Source organism: Oryzias latipes, chromosome 20, assembly GCF_002234675.1.
Source record: "Oryzias latipes chromosome 20, ASM223467v1".
In the NCBI taxonomy this organism is placed as follows: Eukaryota; Metazoa; Chordata; class Actinopteri; order Beloniformes; family Adrianichthyidae; genus Oryzias; species Oryzias latipes.
The window spans coordinates 2,538,592-2,557,804 of record NC_019878.2 but is presented as its reverse complement, the minus strand read 5'-3'; the positions used below and the strand labels follow the sequence as shown (position 1 = coordinate 2,557,804).

Sequence of the window (19,213 nt, the reverse complement as noted above, 5' to 3'; positions counted from 1 at the left end):
ACACAGAGTGAGATTATCTTCTAAACGTGCTTTTATTGTTAGGATTATTATTAAGTGGATTGCAGCTGAACGGACTGAGGTCCAAACCCTTCTCTGGACCTCACACTGTAACAAAGCACCTTCCCTGCCTGCAAACACGAAGCTACAGACTCCAGCTGCTCTGATCAGAGACACGGTTCTCTGTGTGGAGCAGCAGCTTCATTCTAACAGCCACAGATCTTTTTACTAAGTGGGTTGATGCAAAATCTCTCTATAAACATTACAATGAATAATGTCAGACACAACTTATGAGGAAAAATAACTTTGGGTTACAAAAGGAAACGTGAAATGAAAATATGTAAAGTCGTGCAGATCTCCACGCTACGTAGTTTGTCCAAGTGGGGCTACCGTAGTGTGACGTCATCCTCAATCGAAAGATCCCCGAACGGTTATTGCAGGCCGAATGGTCACATACCATACCTATACCATCATCTTACCTCCTCGGTTCATCTGAACTCATCTACTCTACGCCGCCGTCTGGAAATCTCCGTTTGGACATTAAGTGGGTTACCTTTATTTTTTTGAGTGCACTCAAGGTTTTTTTTATTTTCTTCTAAAGAAAAGAGAAAGTTGGACCTATTGAAGTTTTCTTTTTGAGATCTCAGTTTTATCTGAACCTCCTTTTCATGTCAGTGGCCACTTGTTTTGTTTGTACAAGAAATTCACTGTGTTTTGTGTTATTTGATGGTCTACAACAAATGATTATTTTCTGGTTCAACTGTTAATCATAGTACAACTTCTTTGGGGTGGAATATTCCTAGCTAAATATTGGAACATATGACAGTAAACGATCTCCTCATTGAACCTAGACTTACAGTAACTCCATTTGAAGTTATTTAGAGCTGTCACTCACAGCAGCACCACCTATGGATTACAACTTCTTAGTCACTCAGATTTGGTGGCTGTTGCTTAGCAACTCTGAGCTTTAGCTCTCTCCACAGGTTTTCTGTAGGATGGAGGTCCAGAGACTGGCTCCATGACCTTGATCTGCTTCTTCAGACGTTCCTTGGTTGTCTTCTTTGTATGTTACATGTCCTTCTCCTGGCCTATCGACAACCCATTTCAAGCCTCCTGGTGGAGGGAAGGAGGTTCTCACTCAGGATTTGACAGTACATGGCTCCGCCCATGCTCCCATCCCGTCCCCCCCCAAAGCATAATGCTTCCTCCTCCATGCTTGACAGTGGGGATGGTGCTCTTGGGGTCACAGGCAGCATTTCTCTTCCTCCAAACATGATGCCACAGAGCTCCATGTTGGTCTCATTGGACCACAGCACCTTCTCCCCATTATTCTTCATTCCAATCATCTTCAGGCGGGTCTGCACATGTGTCTTCTTAAGCAGGGGGACTTCTCCAGCTCTGCAAGATGTTAAACCACTGCAGTGTAAAGTCTTCCCAATGGTTTCCTTGGTGACTGTGGTTCCAGCTGCTTTGAGGTCATCAACTAAATCCTGTCGTGTTGTTTTAGGACGATTTCTCTCTGTTTGGAGCCCCAGACCTAAACGGGGATCGATGGTCATGTTGAACCAACAGTTGTCATGGTAACCTCCAGCTTGTTGTTGATGGTTTTGTAGAGTCTGACTGATTCTGTGGACAGGTGTCTTCAGGCGACAGGTTGATTAGCAGAGTCTAACTGGTCTGTGTGAACCAGAACTCTTTATGGTTACTAGGGGATCAAATACTTAAAAGGATCAACTACTTATTTGCCTCAATTAAAATGCATTTATATAAGTTCTTCAACGCGGATTTCTTGATGTTCTTTGTGATTTTTTGGATGACAGACTGTCGATTTCTTTCTAAGTGGGCAAACCTACAAAATCAGAAAGAAATCAAATATCCAAATCCTCCACTGTAGAAGACATTTAACATTAACCTCAGAGACAAACAAAAGACAAACATCTTCAAAACATTTGGAGCTTCGAGCTATAAAGTCATGTGATGAATGAAAACCGTTCTCTGCAAGTTATGTGTTTTTTTGTGTTTTTAATCCTTTCTTTCAAACATTATTACGTTTTTTTGTAAATAAATAAAATTGTAAATAGGAGGACACTTGACTGACCTCCCATTTCTCTGACTGATAGTCACATCAGATTTGCATTTTTATTTTTGGTAAATGTAGGAGTAAGTGAGGACTTAATACGATGATCCTGATTGGTGAGTCTTCTGCACATGCTCAGTGTTCATGAGAGCTTGCATCATCAGTGTTCCAGGAAGACCTGGTTCTGGTGTCACACGCATGCTCAGAGGTCTCCTCCCTCGCTCACATCAGACTGACGCCGCTGCACCCAGCCTGCTGGGCCTTCTTCCACCCACACAGCCGTCACACGGAGAAAAGCATGCTTTTGGTTTTCTTCTTGACGATTTATAACATTTGGTCGCAAACTGAGCGGAAGCATCGTCAGTCTCATCCTAATCAAGAGCCTCAGGCTGCAGAAACACCAGCAGACATGAAACTGAAGAGTAGTGAGCAGGATGAAGCCCCCTCCGATTTCCTTCAGAAGTTAAGAAACAATAGACGGATCAGGATGGAGGACTGTGTCAGCTGCTGCACTAATGTCTGATAAAAGATCAGAATGTATTTCCGTACAGTTGTGATAGGAACACTGACTGTGATTCATGGTCGTACAGCGGGACCTGCGCCTCCACAACAGGAGCCCCCCCACAGGAGAACCACTGCTACTGCTAAACTCATGGATGTTAACCCAGCTGTGCGTCTTGGTCTGTGAGCAAAACTCCAAAATCAGAGCAGGAAAGGCCGACCAGCAAACACTGAGACCAGAGGCCAAACCAGACAGAGTGGCCGTTCTCGCCGCTGCAGCCGCTCTGCCTCCACTGCAAACTTAAAATGACTCTAGGGAGCGTCCTCCCAGCCTGTCAGCTAAAAGATGGATGTCTTCTTCCCCGGCTGTGGATGTAATTAAACTGGACTCCATTACCGTGTGGATGCAGGCCGTGTTGCTGGGCTTTAACGGCTTCAGCAGCGCCTCGTTCATCACAGGGACAAAGTGTCGTGCTGTGAAATGACTACATCCAGGAGCCACACCCACCTGCCTCTGTACACGAATTTCATCGGCTCCACTGCCAGCGCCGTGGCAACGATGTCATCTGCGTTGTGGCGCCGCCCGCTCACCATGATGAGCCCGTCCATTTTCCCCGTGATGAAGACGAGGCCGCCGGGGCCGATGAAGCCCAGCAGGCTGGTCCGAACAAAGGCGTACTCGCTGATCAGCCCGCCGCTCGAGCTCACCGGGAACACCTGCAAACACAGAGGAGGTCAACGAAGGGTTGCCACGGCAACCAGCCAGGTCTGCAGCCCAGAGAGGGTGAAGAGTATGACAGTTGTTTTGAATCATGCTTGATCCTCCAGATGCTGTTCGACTATTTCATCACTTCAGGCCGACAAAAGCAGCAGAACAGAACCACAGGGATCGATCACAGCCACAAAGAGCAGGAAGTCTTAGAGATCCAGAGTCACTTTCAGGTATTTTCACCTTCAAGCTGAACTCCAGCAGAGCTGAGACATTTTGTCCTCCTGTACCGTCCCGCGCTCTGGTTTAGGGGATGCCTTTAGATCTAACGCAGTGAGTCATGTGGAGGTAAAAATGTTCCAAAAAGGACTGGCTGGTAGATTTGATGAGAGAACTTGCAAACCAAAAATCTGCTGTAAAGTTTGAAAAAGAAAAGTCCGGAATGTCCCAATCTGTGAAGATCTTTCTAACTTTACTAAATCCTCAGAGTCCTGCACTCTGATTGGTTGACACCCCTCTCCCCTCTGCCCCCCCCCTTTCAATTATCAAACACAGATCAGTTTTGACATAAATATTGTGTCAAACGTTGGAGTGCAGTTGTAGCGCTCGGCAGCAGATTTGAGCAGTTGTTATCGCTGATTTGAGGCTGTCACTCTAAATGAACTCATGCAGATGGGAATTTGTCAGCTATGATTTTATTGGTCAAACTTTACAGCAGAAGATTTTTACACACAGATGCCGATTTTTCGTGCACAAGTTTTCACATTCTATTGGCAAGATCTCACACCAAATGTACAAGTTCGTCCATTTAGAGACATTATTTACGTCATAAGTAAGTCAATCCGTTGGAAATGTTATCCATATTTTTATCCATAAAAAAGACTTTTATGTGGGACATGTCTCATCTCAACCACAAACTAACTGACCTCATCTTGGACATGGACCAAGGTCTGCATTTTGCACGTTTCTGGTGTTTCAGGGTCTTTCAGTGGCCACAGTTCTCCTTGAAAAGTCACTTGTTAAGCTGAAAGCACCATGAGCTGAATGACTAAAAACTCTGCTTTACAGCAACGGAAACTCCCATCACTGATAGTGTGAGGTTGAACTTCTGCCACAATTTAAATTCCAGTTTTAACTTAAGCTATTTTATTTTTTAAATGTTTTTGCATTCAAAAAATTAACATTTTAATGAGTTTTCCAAAACGTTATAGAAGATTTCATTTTTCACAAACTTTTCAAGGACCTTTTCCAGGTTTTTCATGAACGGAAGAACCCTGTGAGAAGTTTTAGCACAGATGGATTTTAGCACAGAAGCTGCAGAAGCCCATCACCTGGATGAGCAGACGATTTCAAAAAGGGTATTCTGAGACCTGGAGCAGGATTGCATTCAGAAAAGTGTGAAACTTTTCTGATTTAGTATCTTCTCTGCTTTTAGTCTTTTATTGTTCCTTTTTGTTGAACGTTTAGAACCGTCTCGGCTTTCCTGGGTTTGCAAACATCCCTCGTCTCCGTGGGGGTTTCCTTCCCTGCAGGTCTGGCAGACGCTCCTCTGATCCACGTCTGAGAACACTGCTGTGTGTTTGTGTGCTGACAGCCCCTCACCTCAAAGGTGTTCTTGGTCATGCCGGTCAGACCGTAGTAGGACGTGCCGGTGGCAATGGAGCAAACGCAGAGTTCCCCGATCTCATCTGTCTGGCAGAGCTGAGGGACGCCCTCTGGCTTCACCACGCACACCAGACCTGCGAGCAGAGCAGACGGGTCACTTCCTCCAGCAGAGCCGCCACGGCAGGGCTTCTCCGAAGCACCTGTTCACCAGCGCAGAACCTCCTCCCAGCTGTAACTGGGTTATTCTAATCACAGCAAGTGAGACGTCTGGGTCTGTCTGTACCCAGAAAGCAGGTTACAGCGGTAACTGGGTTAAACGGAGCGTCTGAAGCAAGAAATGTCCTTAGTGCTGGTTATCCTAAAATCAGAGAGACAGGACAAGGCCTTCTGGCTTTGATGAAAATATCAGACATTCCTACATCAAACTGCACAAAAAACTTGTCTGAAAGTCTCCATCATGTGCTGCTGGTGGTGACAGAGCTGTAGTTCCACAGGTGACCACTGGGAGGTGTGATTTCACAGCTCAGGTTTACAACTGTGTTTTTCAACCTTTTTAGAACCAAGTTCCAGTTTCAGGAGGCACACCATCAACTAAAGCTGTAAAAACACAGACACTGTGGTCTGTAGTGATGCTGTGCCTGTCCCACCAGGATCTCGCATTTTCATTTTTCATAATTGTTCAAGAAGAAAAAGCTTGAAGTTGTAACAGTTCTTCTTAAAAGTTGCAATAAAAGCTTTGGTTTTTTCCCCTAAGGAGGATGTACAAATGTTAATGCAGTTTTTTTATTAAAATACAATTTTATGTATCTTTGCATAAAAAAGCATACTGATATTCCTCCTTAAACAGTGATTCATTTATTAAATATTTCCTTCATTTTTGTGCAAGATCAATTGTATGTTTTGAAGACATATCTAATCTCAACATGCTTGATACATTTGACACAAAACAGACCAGTAGTATGTAAGTTTGACTGGAGTCAGAGAAAAAAGGGAACACAGAAGTTTTATCCGTTTTTCTTATGTCTATGTTATGTTATGTCTGTTTTTCAGGGGGAAAAAAAATCATTTGAACTTAGTTTTAGTTAAATGTGTCTGTTGGCCACTTAACCTTAATGCTTTTGCTTTTATTTTGTTCTTACTTCTAATTAAACTTAACTTCAAACTTTTCCAAAGTGACGTAGAATTTGTCTTTGAACGCAGACATGATTAGAAAGCTGCAGGTTCTGTTAGAAAGATGACTCTTTGAAGGAGAACCGAACTGTTTTCCATGCCTTTACCAAGAAGAACCTTTAGAACAGACATTTGGATGTTTGTCTTTGATTTGCTACATGGCGTGGTGTCATTTAACCCAAGGAATCATGGGGGATGTAGAGAAGAAACGGTGGTGCTGATGCTGCACAGAGCTTCAGTATTTGGAAGCTAAACGGGATCTGCAGCCGTCAGAACTGACAGACTTTATGAGGATGTGAAGCACGTCTGAGCGGTTAGATTGATGACGAAGATCATGAAGCCTCCAAGAACTATTGGCACAGACAGTTTCAGGGCTCTGGCCTTTTCCAAAATGAGAGCAGTTGGCCAAGAATGAGGTCGTTCTTATCAGAGTGTCTCCTCAGTGTGAAACCTGGACCTGCACACCATACTGGTGGAAAAGCGCTGCTTTAGAAGACCCCATCCGTCAGACTACAGCAGATCTCCATTCAAGAGAAGCTCAGGCTCGGCTGTGGTGGAACTGAAGGTTCAGGGGGAAAAGCAGCTGAAGCTGTGTGCTGCTGATGAGCTGACGCTCGTTCCTGCCCTCAAACGTCTCCGTCATTGTGCTGCAGACCAGATGAAGGTGCTCTGTGAGTGCGTGGGTGAGCCGTATGAAACCAAAGCCTGGTTTCTGCCTGCAGAAGGCCCTCACCTGCAGCTCCACTGCTGTCAGGAGCCTCCTCTTCCTCTCTGAGAGAAGCTGCGAGCACACACCTCAAACCTGAGCTCAGCTGAAGCTGAACTCTCTGTCATGAGCAGAGATGTTAGACACTGATGAAGGCCACTCCTCTTCACCCCTACAGCTCATTTAACCATTTAATGGACCTAATGGGATGTCTGTGGTGCAGAGTGTGACGACGTTTAGCCCACGGAGCAGCAGCAGAGCGTCTGTGTGATGCTGCTGCAGTGTTTTTAGCCACGTGCACCAACAGCTCTGTGAGAGCCTCACGGGCGCCAAAAACCAGGGAACAGCTCGCCATCCGGACAGAAAACGGGATCTTCAGCAAGGGAAACTGAAGGAAAAGCTTTTTACAGCAGGTTTAAATGACGGGAACGTTTTTTTTTTACTTTAGCTTTTTACATGGAAAACTCTTAAAGATGTAAACCCACTAAGAGCCGAGTCATAAAAGACCTGGAGAGACTTGAAATTAGGGCCAATAGAATTATTTTGACTTAGGAAATAAAAACATTTGGCATTGCTTCCTGTTACAGGCTGATACCTGCTGGTATTTCTGAGTTACTTTTGTGTGACATTACTATGCCTTTCATGGTACCTAATAGGGTTGTAACAATGAATCTGTTCATTGATAAATCAGTTTCTATTCCCAAAATCGAATCAGATCCATCCGTCTGAGGCAAGTCGTTAATCAAATCCAATCTATCGAGACGATTATAAAATCATTTCAAAATGAAATTGATGATAATTGATATTGGAAAATACCGTCTGGATTGAGACATGATCGTTTTTTTTACTCTAATGTAAAAACCACCGAGTGCATCACAGCGGACAACACACGTGATGTCACCAGCTTATTGAGATTTAAGGAGAATAAAACTGAAGTTTTACTTTTCGGACTGAATGATTTTAGTGGACCGTCCCCTGTTGGTTCGGGTCCTTTGACTGTTTTTTTTTTGCCAAACTGGACAGTCATTTTAAACCGGATCAGCAGATAAGCTCAGTGGTGAAGTCAAGTTTTTCTCATCTACGCCAACTAGCAAAGGTAAAACCATTTCTAACAGCCGCTCATTTTGATCCCGGCTGGATTACTGTAACTCTCTTTAGATTGGACTCAGCCAGTCGTCTCTCTCTGGTTGGAGGACGTAAGACAGACCACATGACGCCCATTTTAGCATCGCTCCACAGGCTATCAGTCCATTTTAGGGTTCATTTTAAGATTCTTTGATTTGTTTTTGAATCTCTACACGGTCTTAACAAACACAATTACCTGCAGACTGATGACATTGATCAGAAGGTTTTCCTTCAACCGTCCCACTCTGAGTCAGACGGCAATCATTTCCCCATAAACCCTTCCTTTATGGGCTACGTCTGAATACCTCTGAACAGCTGTACTGCTGGATGTCAGACGGCTTACCTCCAGGTATGACCGTTCCCACGTCCTGCACGGTGAGCACGGACAGCCGCTCCTCTGTGTCCACCCGGACCACCCCGTAGCTCAGCCCCTGCATGGACAGGACGCCTCGGCCCGGAGGCTGGCTGCTGTCCTCCACCGGCCTGGACGGGGGACAAACATCTTCATGGCTGACCAACCAGCATTTGTCCATAAACGCCATGGGTGCTGTGGCGTTCGTACCTCCTGATGGCCACCGTCAGCGCTTCGGGGGAGCTGGCGCAGGGACAGATGACCTCCGCTCTCAGGCCTTTGGTCTGGAAAACGTTGAGGAAGGCGTCGCAGGAGGAGATGGACCCTAACGCACGAACAGACCCAAACACAGTTCAATGGCTTCTCCTGAAGCACCAGAGCTGATGAGATCGTTTTTGACCCACATAAAGACGGACGGTTCTGGGATCAGGGACGTTTTCATCTACAACTTTGCAGGAATGCATAAAAAATGCAGTTTATCCAAGTTCTTACAGATGTGACTGCTGTTTTTAGACTTTTTTCTAATTTTGTGCAACCCCTCAAAAATCTGGACAGCAGGACTCTGAGGAGGTCTGTTTTTTGGGGGGGTGGTCACACACTCCAAGGTAACAGATAGAGATATAGAGCAGATGGGGAGCAGAAACGTTTCCTGGTGATAAAGCTGCTCGGTTTGTCCTGAATCAAGAAGCTTCGTTCAGTGGAAGTTTTTCACACCTTTAGTGGATCATAAAAAACTTCACTCAGAAAGACGCAGCAAACAAAGAGGTTCAAACATCTGAGAGCATTTAGGAAGAAGAGAACCTAAACCCATGATTTGATCAAAACAGACTTGACTCACAAAAGCAACACGTTTGTGCTTCATCTTGAAAAATGGAGGCTTGAGTTTGGACTTTGAGGTTCATCACATCAAATCCCTTTTAAAATAGTAAACATGTCAGAGTAGAGTGATGAACAGAGCCTCTTCTTGATCAGACCTGGTCGTGATTCATGGGGGAGGCGTGCCCCCGCTGCTGCTGCCGCCGCCGCTGCTGAAAGCTCCAACACACACAGCCGATGCAGACCAATGACTTCATTCTAGCTTCTACTGTTTCATTTACTACATCCATTCAATGTTAACGCATAGAACAAAGCTAATCCTGGTCAAAATCCTGAACAGAATCGGTAACCCCTCCCCCCAAAAAAGACCATCAACTTCTCAGGCTTTTGGCTGCTCCCTTTAGGGGGCGCCACAGTGAATCATTCCCCTCCATCCAACTCATTCTCATGTCCTCCTCTACATCCATGAATGTCTCAGAGGTCAGACAGAGTCCAGCTCCCTCTGGTCTTCTCAGATTTTCTCCAGTCCCACTTTTTTTTAGCCAACATTTTACCCTAAAACTTCCACTCGATCACCCGTTGATCAATTTTCAAAGCGTTCTTTTGACTATGATCATGCTGTTTTAGGCACATTCTAAAAACCTTTGTTTTCTAGGACATAGTTTCTGCAGAGCAGCAGGAGTTCATCAGAAGCTCACCTCTAAACTGTTGGTGTGGAGCAAGCCCGCTTCCCACCTTGTTGCTGAGAGCTCTCTGTTTACACCCTCTCCCACTGCCTTACAGCCCAAAGCTAACATTAATGGTAGCTATCCAGCCGTCCAGATTCCAGCTCAGAACAGGCAAACAAAGGCGATCATGGATCTGTTTGACTGACAGTGGATGATCAGAATGGAGCAGAGCAGGAAGACTGTGGCAAACGCCATCTTCTTCACTCCCATCATTTGCTCCTCTTCATCTTCCTCACCATCAGTCACCCTACATAGTATCTTTGCTGTTGTTAACCCTTATCAGCTGAACATTTTTATGTTTGTAGGTTGGTTATAAGCTTCTGAGGTTGTTAACAAACATCTGTGTGCAGCGTCTGTTTAAAGCTGCCTTTCTTCTCTGCTGATGTCTGCATGTTCTGTTGTCTACAATCAGGTGTGTTAAAAGAGCAGCTCCGGTTAAAAGGACACTGCACAGTCTTAGAAGAAACCTTGTCTTGAAATGTTGAATGGTTTGAGTCCTCTGGTTGTCATTCAGCAGTAAAGTTTGCTGAGACTAATGCTGTAAATGCTGTAAATGTGGACAGTGGAACACATCTTGTTCTATTCTTGTGGAATGACCCAGTTTCTCTCCGTCCCCAGAGAACCTCCCCATCTCCCAGCATGCCCTGTCTGCAGGACTCCTCAGAGCCAGACGGCGCTGTGCTGCAGAGGCTCAGCGGGACTTACAGGGGTTTGAGCCGTCGGCCACCAGCAGCATGCGCAGCGAGCTCAGGTTGATGTCCTTCTGGTCTTTGTGGGCCACCAGGGCCCAGTGCATGTCTCTGGACTTCACACACGCCACCTTGGCTGCAGGATTCCACACACAGACAAACGCCACTCACATGAGCATCTGATCTGCAGCGGCGAGGTGACGGAGCTGCAGGTGAACCTGACCTTTAAACTGGCAGACTTTCTGTATCCATGACAGAGGGTTGACCTTCATCAGCGAGTATGGAACGCTGATCACATGCATCATGTTCATCACACTCTGCAGAACCACAAACATGACAACGTGAAGGAGAGAAACTCATTTTTGACTCCTGCTGCACTTTGAGCTGGAGGGCAGCTCACCGTCAGGATGCCGTGCCACAGCCCCACGTCCTTCTTGAAGTCTAAGACGTTCACGATGGTCTCAGCTGCAGACAGAGGGGTACAGAGAGGTTTAAACCCTCAGTCTGGTCTTACAGGCAGAGCTGTGAGTGCATATACCCTCAGTGTAGCTGCAGGACTGGGTGAGAGCCTGGCAGTGTGTGAGCAGAGCGATCCTCGTCACCGTGACTCCCAGCACGCTGCCGTCCTTACAGGTTTTATACTGCGGGGAAAAGAACAGACGGATGGTTGGAACCAGTAAGAAAAGGAGCGTTCAGTAGATTCAGACCGAGATCAGTTCAGTAGATTCAGGCTGATTTAGAAAAAGAACAACAGAATTTAGACTTCTGTCCTAGATTCCTCCTTTAATGGAATCAGCTGTGAAGGTTTCTGTCATCAGCATAGTGATGATGGTTCCAGTAACTGGCTCTGTCTTTTTTTCAGTGCTGTAGATGTTAACATGCATAAGATGCTGCTGGATGTCTCCAGCGCCTTCCACTGGCGCCCTCTCAGAAGCTAGGGCGTGATGTGAAAGGCGTTCACAGTTCACTGAAGCTCCCTGCATTGTGGCTATCACTGAAACAAACTGTCCTTAAAGGCTTTTCCCACGAACACTGAACCTGCAGAAAGCATTACAGAGCAAAAGCAGCTCTTCACATGCTCCTTCATTTCATTTGTTTGTAGTTCTTTTGCTTGCCTCAGAGAATTTTACAATAAAAAATGATCTAGGAAGTAGCTACTGTTGCAGCTCTGTGGACTTTCTGGGTCTATGTACAGCTGTACTTCAGCAGAAGTCTGAGTTTGTTCACAAACTTTTGTACAGTGGTCCCTTTATATCTTTTGCTGTGTTGATGGTTTGTGGATTATTATGGGCGTTTTTAAATTATTTCATTTTTAGCGTGTTCTGCACCCTGATTGGCTGCTGACCTTGTCAATCAATATTTTCCGTGCTGTGTCTCCTGTACAGAATGTGTTCAGCTTTCCACAAGTACATAAATCTTCTATAGTAATCTGATCTTTACATTCATTCTATAAAACTGGAAGGTTTGAGAGTTTGAACAAGAAAACAAAGAGTGAAAATGTTCATGTCATCTAATCCTACTTCCGGTATTTCATCGATGGCAGGTTAATTTTTAGAAAGTAACTCCCTGTAACCAATCAGAATGAGCCTCTGTTATGAAACCACTGAGCCAATGTGAGGTGGTTTCAAAACGAAGATATTTCCGTTCAGTTGCATCAGCTTCACTCCGTGTCTCCGTAACTGTCCTGCCTGTGATGACATCACAGGTACAACCCAGGTAAGAACCAATCAAAGTGAGGGTAGAAACAGTGAGGTCCTCACACACAAAATGTTTAGTTTGGTGAAACCGCAGACAGCAATCAGACATCATGTGTCTGAAGGAATGTAAGTAAAGTAAAACTCTCTCAAATCCTAACAAATGTCCCAGTGGTCTCAACCTGCCAGTAGGATTACTCACTGTGAGTAGAAAACTGTAACAGTCCCTTGTAAATGTACTAAAGTCTATATCAGTGCTTTTTCTCTTGTTCCCCCTTTAGTGGGGGAAAAATGTTCATCCCCCCACCGCGAAAAAACTGTGACAAAATAAGCCAAATATTTGCAACTTTAATAGAAAATACTACACATTCCTGCAGCTAGACTAGAACAAATGAAATAAAGGATCACTCATGCAATGTGCCTGCCTTGTCCTTCACATCTGCTCAAAACCAGGTTGCAGGTCTGCGACTCTGAAGTTCTGCTCAATATGGAGCCCAGCTCTGTTCTTTGTTTTCAAAGTGGCAACAGCAGAAAATCTCCCAGAGAGAGAGAGAGAGGACGTAGAATGGAAGCAGAATGCCCCCAGCCTTCTGCCCCATGAGGGGATGCTCCCCCTCCCCACCCAGCAGAATTCAGGGAGTGTCTGAGCTGTAAACCTCATCCTGACGGGATTTCAGTGAACTGATCCTCCTCAGCAGAGCTCAAACCAGCAGTTGCTGCGTTAAATGGATCTCTCAGTATGGAGCCCTGTTGTCTGGGAAATATTTGACAAAGAGTCCTCGCAGGAAAGAGACATGTACTCTTTGAGACGTGGAAGTATTGCGGTCCTCTCAGAGTCTCACAGAAATCCGAGTTTCTTTGATCGAGCCGCCTGCTCCACATCTGCAGAAGCATCACTTGTTTTTCTTTTGCTGCTTGTCAAACATTTCTCCATTCTTCATCAAATCAAGTTGCAGACAAAGGCAGATGTAGGTATCCAATCCGTGCCGGTCGCATGTCCGAAACGCGTTGACGTCCAGGCGACATAAGCGCTCTTTTTTTTTTTTTGTTTTGTTTTTTTTTAACTTGTCCTGTCCAACAGCTGGGCAGACAGATGAGAGCTGAGGGCCTCTTGTGTTGGACATATTTTATTCTAACAAGAGGGGTTATTAATCTTCAGACAAACCAAAGGTATGTCTGAATAAACCCCTTTTGTAATTGAGGCCAAACTTTATTAATTTCAATCATGTCTGAAAATCTTTGGTGTTGGACTGGACGGAAAAGAAAAGAGGGGAAGAAGAGAGAGGGACGTTAGAGAGAGAGGGACATAAGCGCTCTTTAAAGACCTTAGGTCTTTAAAGCTGGGTGGCTCGGTTGGTAAGGTGAGCGGCTACCACGCAGGAATCCAGGGTTCGCTTCCCGGAGGGGAATAAACAATGGTACTGAGTCAATAAGCATATCAATGGCGAGCAATGAACATCACCCAGTGAGGGCCCTTAGGCAAGGCCCTTAACGCTACTGCCTCCCGAGCGCAGCTCACCGCTTCCCCAGGAGATGGGTCAAAATGCGGAGAAGAATTTCCCCATTGTGGGATCAATAAAGTACCAATTATTAGTATTATTATTAAACCCGCCGTTAACAACATTAATAACTTCTTCAATGTGACGGTTAGGATTAGGTTCATGTATGTGACATTAGACCCGCGGTCCCGCAGCGCGGTTTTTTTATGTTCCACCGCGAACAAATCCAGACGTCCAAAGATTACTTGCCCCCCCGACCTCCCAGCCTTGTCCCCCGCACCCCTCGCCCCCCCCCCCCCCCCCCCCCCGAGATGCCTCCACACCCCTGCTGGGAGGGGCTAGTATGAGAACCACTGGTCTATACTAAAAGTGAAAAGGTTTACTTAAAGTTTCCTTTTTCTATACTATCAATATCTTGTAAACGTCAAATGCAAAGTATTCCGTTAGTATACTTCCTACACCACTAATACTTGCTATACTTATACCTAAACTCAAGTATACTTAATACAATAAACTCCAGGTGTACTTCTTTTGGCTAAGAGGCGAAGCGCTGACAGAAAACGGGTCGGTCGGTTCTCTAAACTACAAGTGGCTCCACAGTCACAGCAGAGCAAGGTCCAGCTGGAGGTTCAGGTTCAGTCCGCTCACCTCTATGTAAGCAGTGTCGTTGTTTGCATCTTTAATGTGAGGAAACCAGTCCCTGGGGGGTTTGGAAAGGTGCTTTGACTCCGTTACGATCCACAGCAGTTTAGGCCAACCTGTGGGGGAGGGGGGGGGATTAAATCTCTGCAAACACGCAGGTTTTCCTCAAACCACCGTCACACATCAAGAGAACAGTTTTGTTAAAGCATGAAGTCATTAAAAGTCACAAAGACAGGTCATGCCCCCCACGCCCCACCCCATGAGGCTTTTCAAAGCCTGCAATGACTGATGAACCTGGCAGTCACCTTTGAACTGTGGGATCTCCCCTGTTGCGCTCTTGGGGAGGCCTTTATGGCAGGCATCGCTGGTCAGCGCCACGGCAACACCGCAGCTGCCCAATAGGAATCCGATCTGCTGACTGCCCGCATCCTGTTGGACGGAAGCGGAGGAGAGGAACGCCGTGAAAAACACAACCTGTTGCAGCTCTCGCTTCTTCTGCACAAAACGTGTGGACATATTTGTTCTGCTTGCAGTGGTGGTGAAGAGAACACGGAGACTGCCGCACAGGCTGGGGGAAGGGGGGAGGAAGCTGACATGCAGCAAACGTTGTTTGTACCGCAGCGAGTAATCAGAGTGTAACCATGACAACGCCGCAAAGGCAGTGTCCCCGATGGACCATGTCAGCAGAGATGTAAAGACCCTCGTCCAAACTCTGAGGCACAGCCACATTCATCAGCTGCTTTTGGGACGGCCGCATGTCTGACATGATTTCAGGCAGTTCCTCTCCCAGAAAAGCAGCTCCAGAACGGCGTGCAGAATCACTGACACAGCAGAGTCTGAGGAATAACATTTTCTTCCAGAGCTGTCTGAGGTTAGACGAGCTGAACTCCAGCAGGAACCGAACCCTTCAAAGACTAAATGAAAGCAAACAGCAAGCACGCCGGCGCGCCTCATCATGTACCTTCCGACTGAGGGGCACCTCTATGGGAACGGGAACGACCTCTGCCAGCAGACAGCCATAGAAGGCCACCATGAAGGCCACGGGATCGTTGTTTGGATACACCAGCGCCACCTACAGGAGAAAGACACGTGACAACAGGTTCAGATGCTGGGAGGTCATTCAGTAGTTTGGTGTGGTCATTAGCTAAGAAAAAAACAAAAGCATTAATCATTTTTAAATAAAAAGTATGTTCAATACAGCTGTCACCAAGCTGGCTTTTAATGAAGAGATTCCAGTTTATTGGGTTATTTGGGTCCTTTTCTTACTGTGACCCAAAAGTGTAACAGAGCAGCTTTTTATTTTTATTTTTTGTTTTATTAATGATATCATATAAATGGGTTTACAGCTGCAATAGTTGCAAATGAAGCTGCAAAAGGTCTCATGTTTCTATGCACTGAGAGAGAGACAATTATTGGGCAACGTGAATGGAAAACGTTTACTTAGTTTTGGTTGAGAAATTGGAGCAACTCTGGTTTCTGCCTCACATGTAGACCGGTTCAGTCAAAAAGGAATCAGTCTGCATTAGGGTTGTGCCGATGGACGATATCATCGTCCATCGTGATGGGTGACTGACATCCCGATGGAGAGACCACCATCGTGATGCCACGCCCCTATGGAAGCGATTATGTAGCATAAATAAAAAGCAAAGTCAAAACCAGAAATGCTTTTTCATTTTCAAAATGAAGCTGCATTTTTTGACTCAAAATTAAAAAGAAAAAGCAATACTTCAAAATGCTTTTTCATTTCCTTCCTCAACCCAGCTTTTTCTGTCACTTAATTAAAATGATAAAGAAAATGGTATTTGACATTTCATTTTCAAAAATGTCCCTGGTAAATGTGTAGCATAATTCATTTAGAAATGTCTAATTTGACAATTAAAATGGATTAACAGAAATGCTTTTTAATTTTCAAAATGTAGCTGCATCAAATGACTCAAAATTCAAATGAAAAAGCAATATTTCAAAATGCTTTTTCATTTTATACTTAAAACCGCTTATTCTGTGTCATTATTAAAAGGAAAATGCAAAGAGGGGATTGCATTTGCATTTTAACATCCACCCTGGGAAACTTGTAGCAATATTCATTTCAAAAAAGCATTAGCAGAGGGGAGGCGGGGCGATGACGTCACTGCTTTCTCCGTGTGTCTGGCTGCTGACTGACGCACACACCAGGAGCAGACTGTGTTAGCGGCAGAGACGAGGGTTTTGTGATGGTTGTGAACTTCTGATGAGTTTCCACAGCTTCTAAGGACTACATAGCAGCATGTCCGCCTTCTGCGGTCCTCCTCCTGACGCACCGCGGACAAGCTTTGTTCTTCGGACCGCCAGCTGCCTTCACACAGCGGAGCGCGAAGCTCCGACGATCGCGGAAGGCGGAAATGCTGCTGCGATCTGAGAAACCATCATATGAATTTGTGTTTCCAGTGGTGTCCAGAACAAAAATAAAGACTGATGTAATTCATAGATATTTACACATTTATCTGCAGCTTTGCGGTGAATTTGCTGTTTGATGACAGCTGGAGCTCCATCAACAGATAGCAGATTTCTCCATGCTAAACGTTGCTGGTTGGACCAAAAACACTCACTCAGCGCGAAGCTGCAGGAGACTATCTTCATAATGTGCTTTTATTACAGTTATGCTAATATTTTACGGCCTGCTCTGCTCGATCATATGTTTTTAAATCCGTGCGGTCAGACGACGCTAAAGTTGTCTTACGATTCACAGCTTCTGATTCGCGAGGGCACTAAAGGAACATTCTGCTGCATTGTTCGCATTAAGATCACCTAAAACCGGGTCCTGTTCAAAAACCGCTGGACCTGGACTGCTCAAACCTGGATTCCTGGATCTTAATAAATCAAACAGCAAATTCACCGCAAAGCTGCAAATAAATGTGTAAATATGTGGGAATCAGTCTTTATTTTGTTCTGGACACCACTGGAAACACAAATTCATATGATGGTTTCAGTGGCGCCACCAGGGGGTGGCCAGGGGTGGCCATGGCCACCCCTCTCCGACACCTGGCCACCCCAGTGGCCACCCCAGTAGCCACTATAAGCAGTGGTAGCATCAGTTGTGCGTTTCATCCCAAATGCACAGCCAGCAAGCGGCAAGTCGCTCTGATCACCTAAACCGGCCCTCACCCCCTCCCCTCCCTGCTGCCTTTGAGTGCGCAGACATCTACAGAGGAGCCGCTGGACGCAGAATGAATAAGACGCATGGTTCACTTCCGCGTTCGAACCCTCAGATCCTCTGGGCCGGTCAGACAAAAGAACCGGTCTCAGTCACTAAAGATGAACTTTCTTTATTACTTTTTCCTTAAGTCCAAAACGGCGACTGACCGCGCGTGTATGCGCTCCACACCCTCACTCGCGCTATCCCACCTCTCTTCCTGCATCGCGCGAGCACCGGTTTCAGCACGCACATACACGCGTGCGCGCACGCACGCACACACAATCACACATCCCAAAATGCTACGTTTCTTTTCCTGTTAAATATTTTCCGTGGGTGATAGATAGATAGATAGATAGATAGATAGATAGATAGATAGATAGATAGATAGATAGATAGATAGATAGATAGATAGATAGATAGATAGATAGATAGATAGATAGATAGATAGATAGATAGATAGATAGATAGATAGATAGATAGATAGATAGATAGATAGATAGATAGATAGATAGATAGATAGATAGATAGATAGATAGATAGATAGATAGATAGATAGATAGATAGATAGATAGATAGAAGACTTTATTAATCCCACAATGGGGAAATTTCATTTATCTATGGCAGCAACACGACATTCAGAAATAATCTATATAATATAACATCAATAAAGGACATCACAAATGACATTTATATTAAATAATTAAAAATATCACAGAAAATTATTATGAAAAATTATTATCAAAAATTAGATTCTTATTAAATAAAGAAATATATATTAAATATTAAATAAACACAGCTGCAAAGGTGTAAAAAACATGCGGTCTGCAAAACATGTAAACCCGGTGTGCAAATACTTGGTGCAAATACGCCACATCATCAGCGGCGGTGGATGTGTCATTACTTCTTATTAATAAGTAAAAAAAGGATGTCCCTGTCACAAGCCACTCATTTTCATGGCACTATTTAAGCACTGGTTGTTGTGTTACCGCAACATTTTGATGTGTTTTTGTTTCCACAGAGTTACCTATAGTCATTAGTTGATGCTTGTGTCTGTCCATTTTCAGAGAATGAAGAGAAATTCAACATATATTCTTATTTTAAGAATAAAAGTGCAGCAGAAGGAGTGAAAGAGATGGTAGGGGAGCAACAGAGGAGTAGTGAGGAGGAGGAGGAAGATGAGACAGAGCAGCATGAATGACAGAAGAGAATGAGGAAGACAAAGATGAGACAGCATCAGAGGAGGGACAGTCAGCATCATTGGTCAGAGAAACAAGGCAGAACTCAGCATAAGCAGGGGCTCCACCTGTTCCTGGACCAACTGGTGAAGTTAGAATTATGTTACCCTAATAATAAAAATGTTTCATGATTATAAGTCTGAATAGAAATGTCTACAGATATAATTAATAATTAAAAGGATATTTTTATTATTATTTCAGAACAACAGATTTCATTTTTTGTTTATTATAGATATCTCTCAGTCAAGAGCCGAACACCCCAAGCAGACACACCAAAGCATTAAATATAAACAAAAAATATATATCAGTAGTAGTATCTACTAATGGTATCTACTAGTATCTATTAGTTATTATACTAGTAGTATCTACTATAAGTTCATGTTCTACAAAATATCAGTAGGCATTTATCTTTCTGTTGGTTTTCTAAAGGTTGTTTTACTACGTTTGGTAGAATGAATTTTAAAAATATAGCTCATGGTTTTTGTGTGCCACCCCA

The 19,213-nt window shown here is 44.6% G+C and overlaps 2 protein-coding genes across 4 annotated transcripts in view; both read right to left on the bottom strand.

Moving 5' to 3' along the window:
• The window catches only part of LOC105353610 (hemicentin-1-like), a 703,897-nt gene that overhangs the window by 374,943 nt on the left and 309,741 nt on the right, over positions 1 to 19,213 (bottom strand). The gene's annotated exons all lie outside the window — the stretch shown is intronic.
• Positions 1 to 19,213, bottom strand: part of LOC105356645 (disco-interacting protein 2 homolog C) — a 66,734-nt gene that overhangs the window by 19,335 nt on the left and 28,186 nt on the right. For all 3 annotated transcript variants that reach the window (XM_023950032.1, XM_023950034.1, XM_023950033.1), the window contains 11 exons: positions 15,272 to 15,382; positions 14,616 to 14,739; positions 14,317 to 14,426; positions 11,014 to 11,116; positions 10,876 to 10,940; positions 10,699 to 10,792; positions 10,492 to 10,611; positions 8,453 to 8,567; positions 8,234 to 8,373; positions 4,887 to 5,023; positions 3,084 to 3,292 (listed from right to left, as the gene is read on the bottom strand). In XM_023950032.1, coding sequence (XP_023805800.1) covers positions 3,084 to 3,292; positions 4,887 to 5,023; positions 8,234 to 8,373; positions 8,453 to 8,567; positions 10,492 to 10,611; positions 10,699 to 10,792; positions 10,876 to 10,940; positions 11,014 to 11,116; positions 14,317 to 14,426; positions 14,616 to 14,739; positions 15,272 to 15,382 — 1,328 coding nt within the window. The remainder of the gene's footprint in view (positions 1 to 3,083; positions 3,293 to 4,886; positions 5,024 to 8,233; positions 8,374 to 8,452; positions 8,568 to 10,491; positions 10,612 to 10,698; positions 10,793 to 10,875; positions 10,941 to 11,013; positions 11,117 to 14,316; positions 14,427 to 14,615; positions 14,740 to 15,271; positions 15,383 to 19,213) is intronic.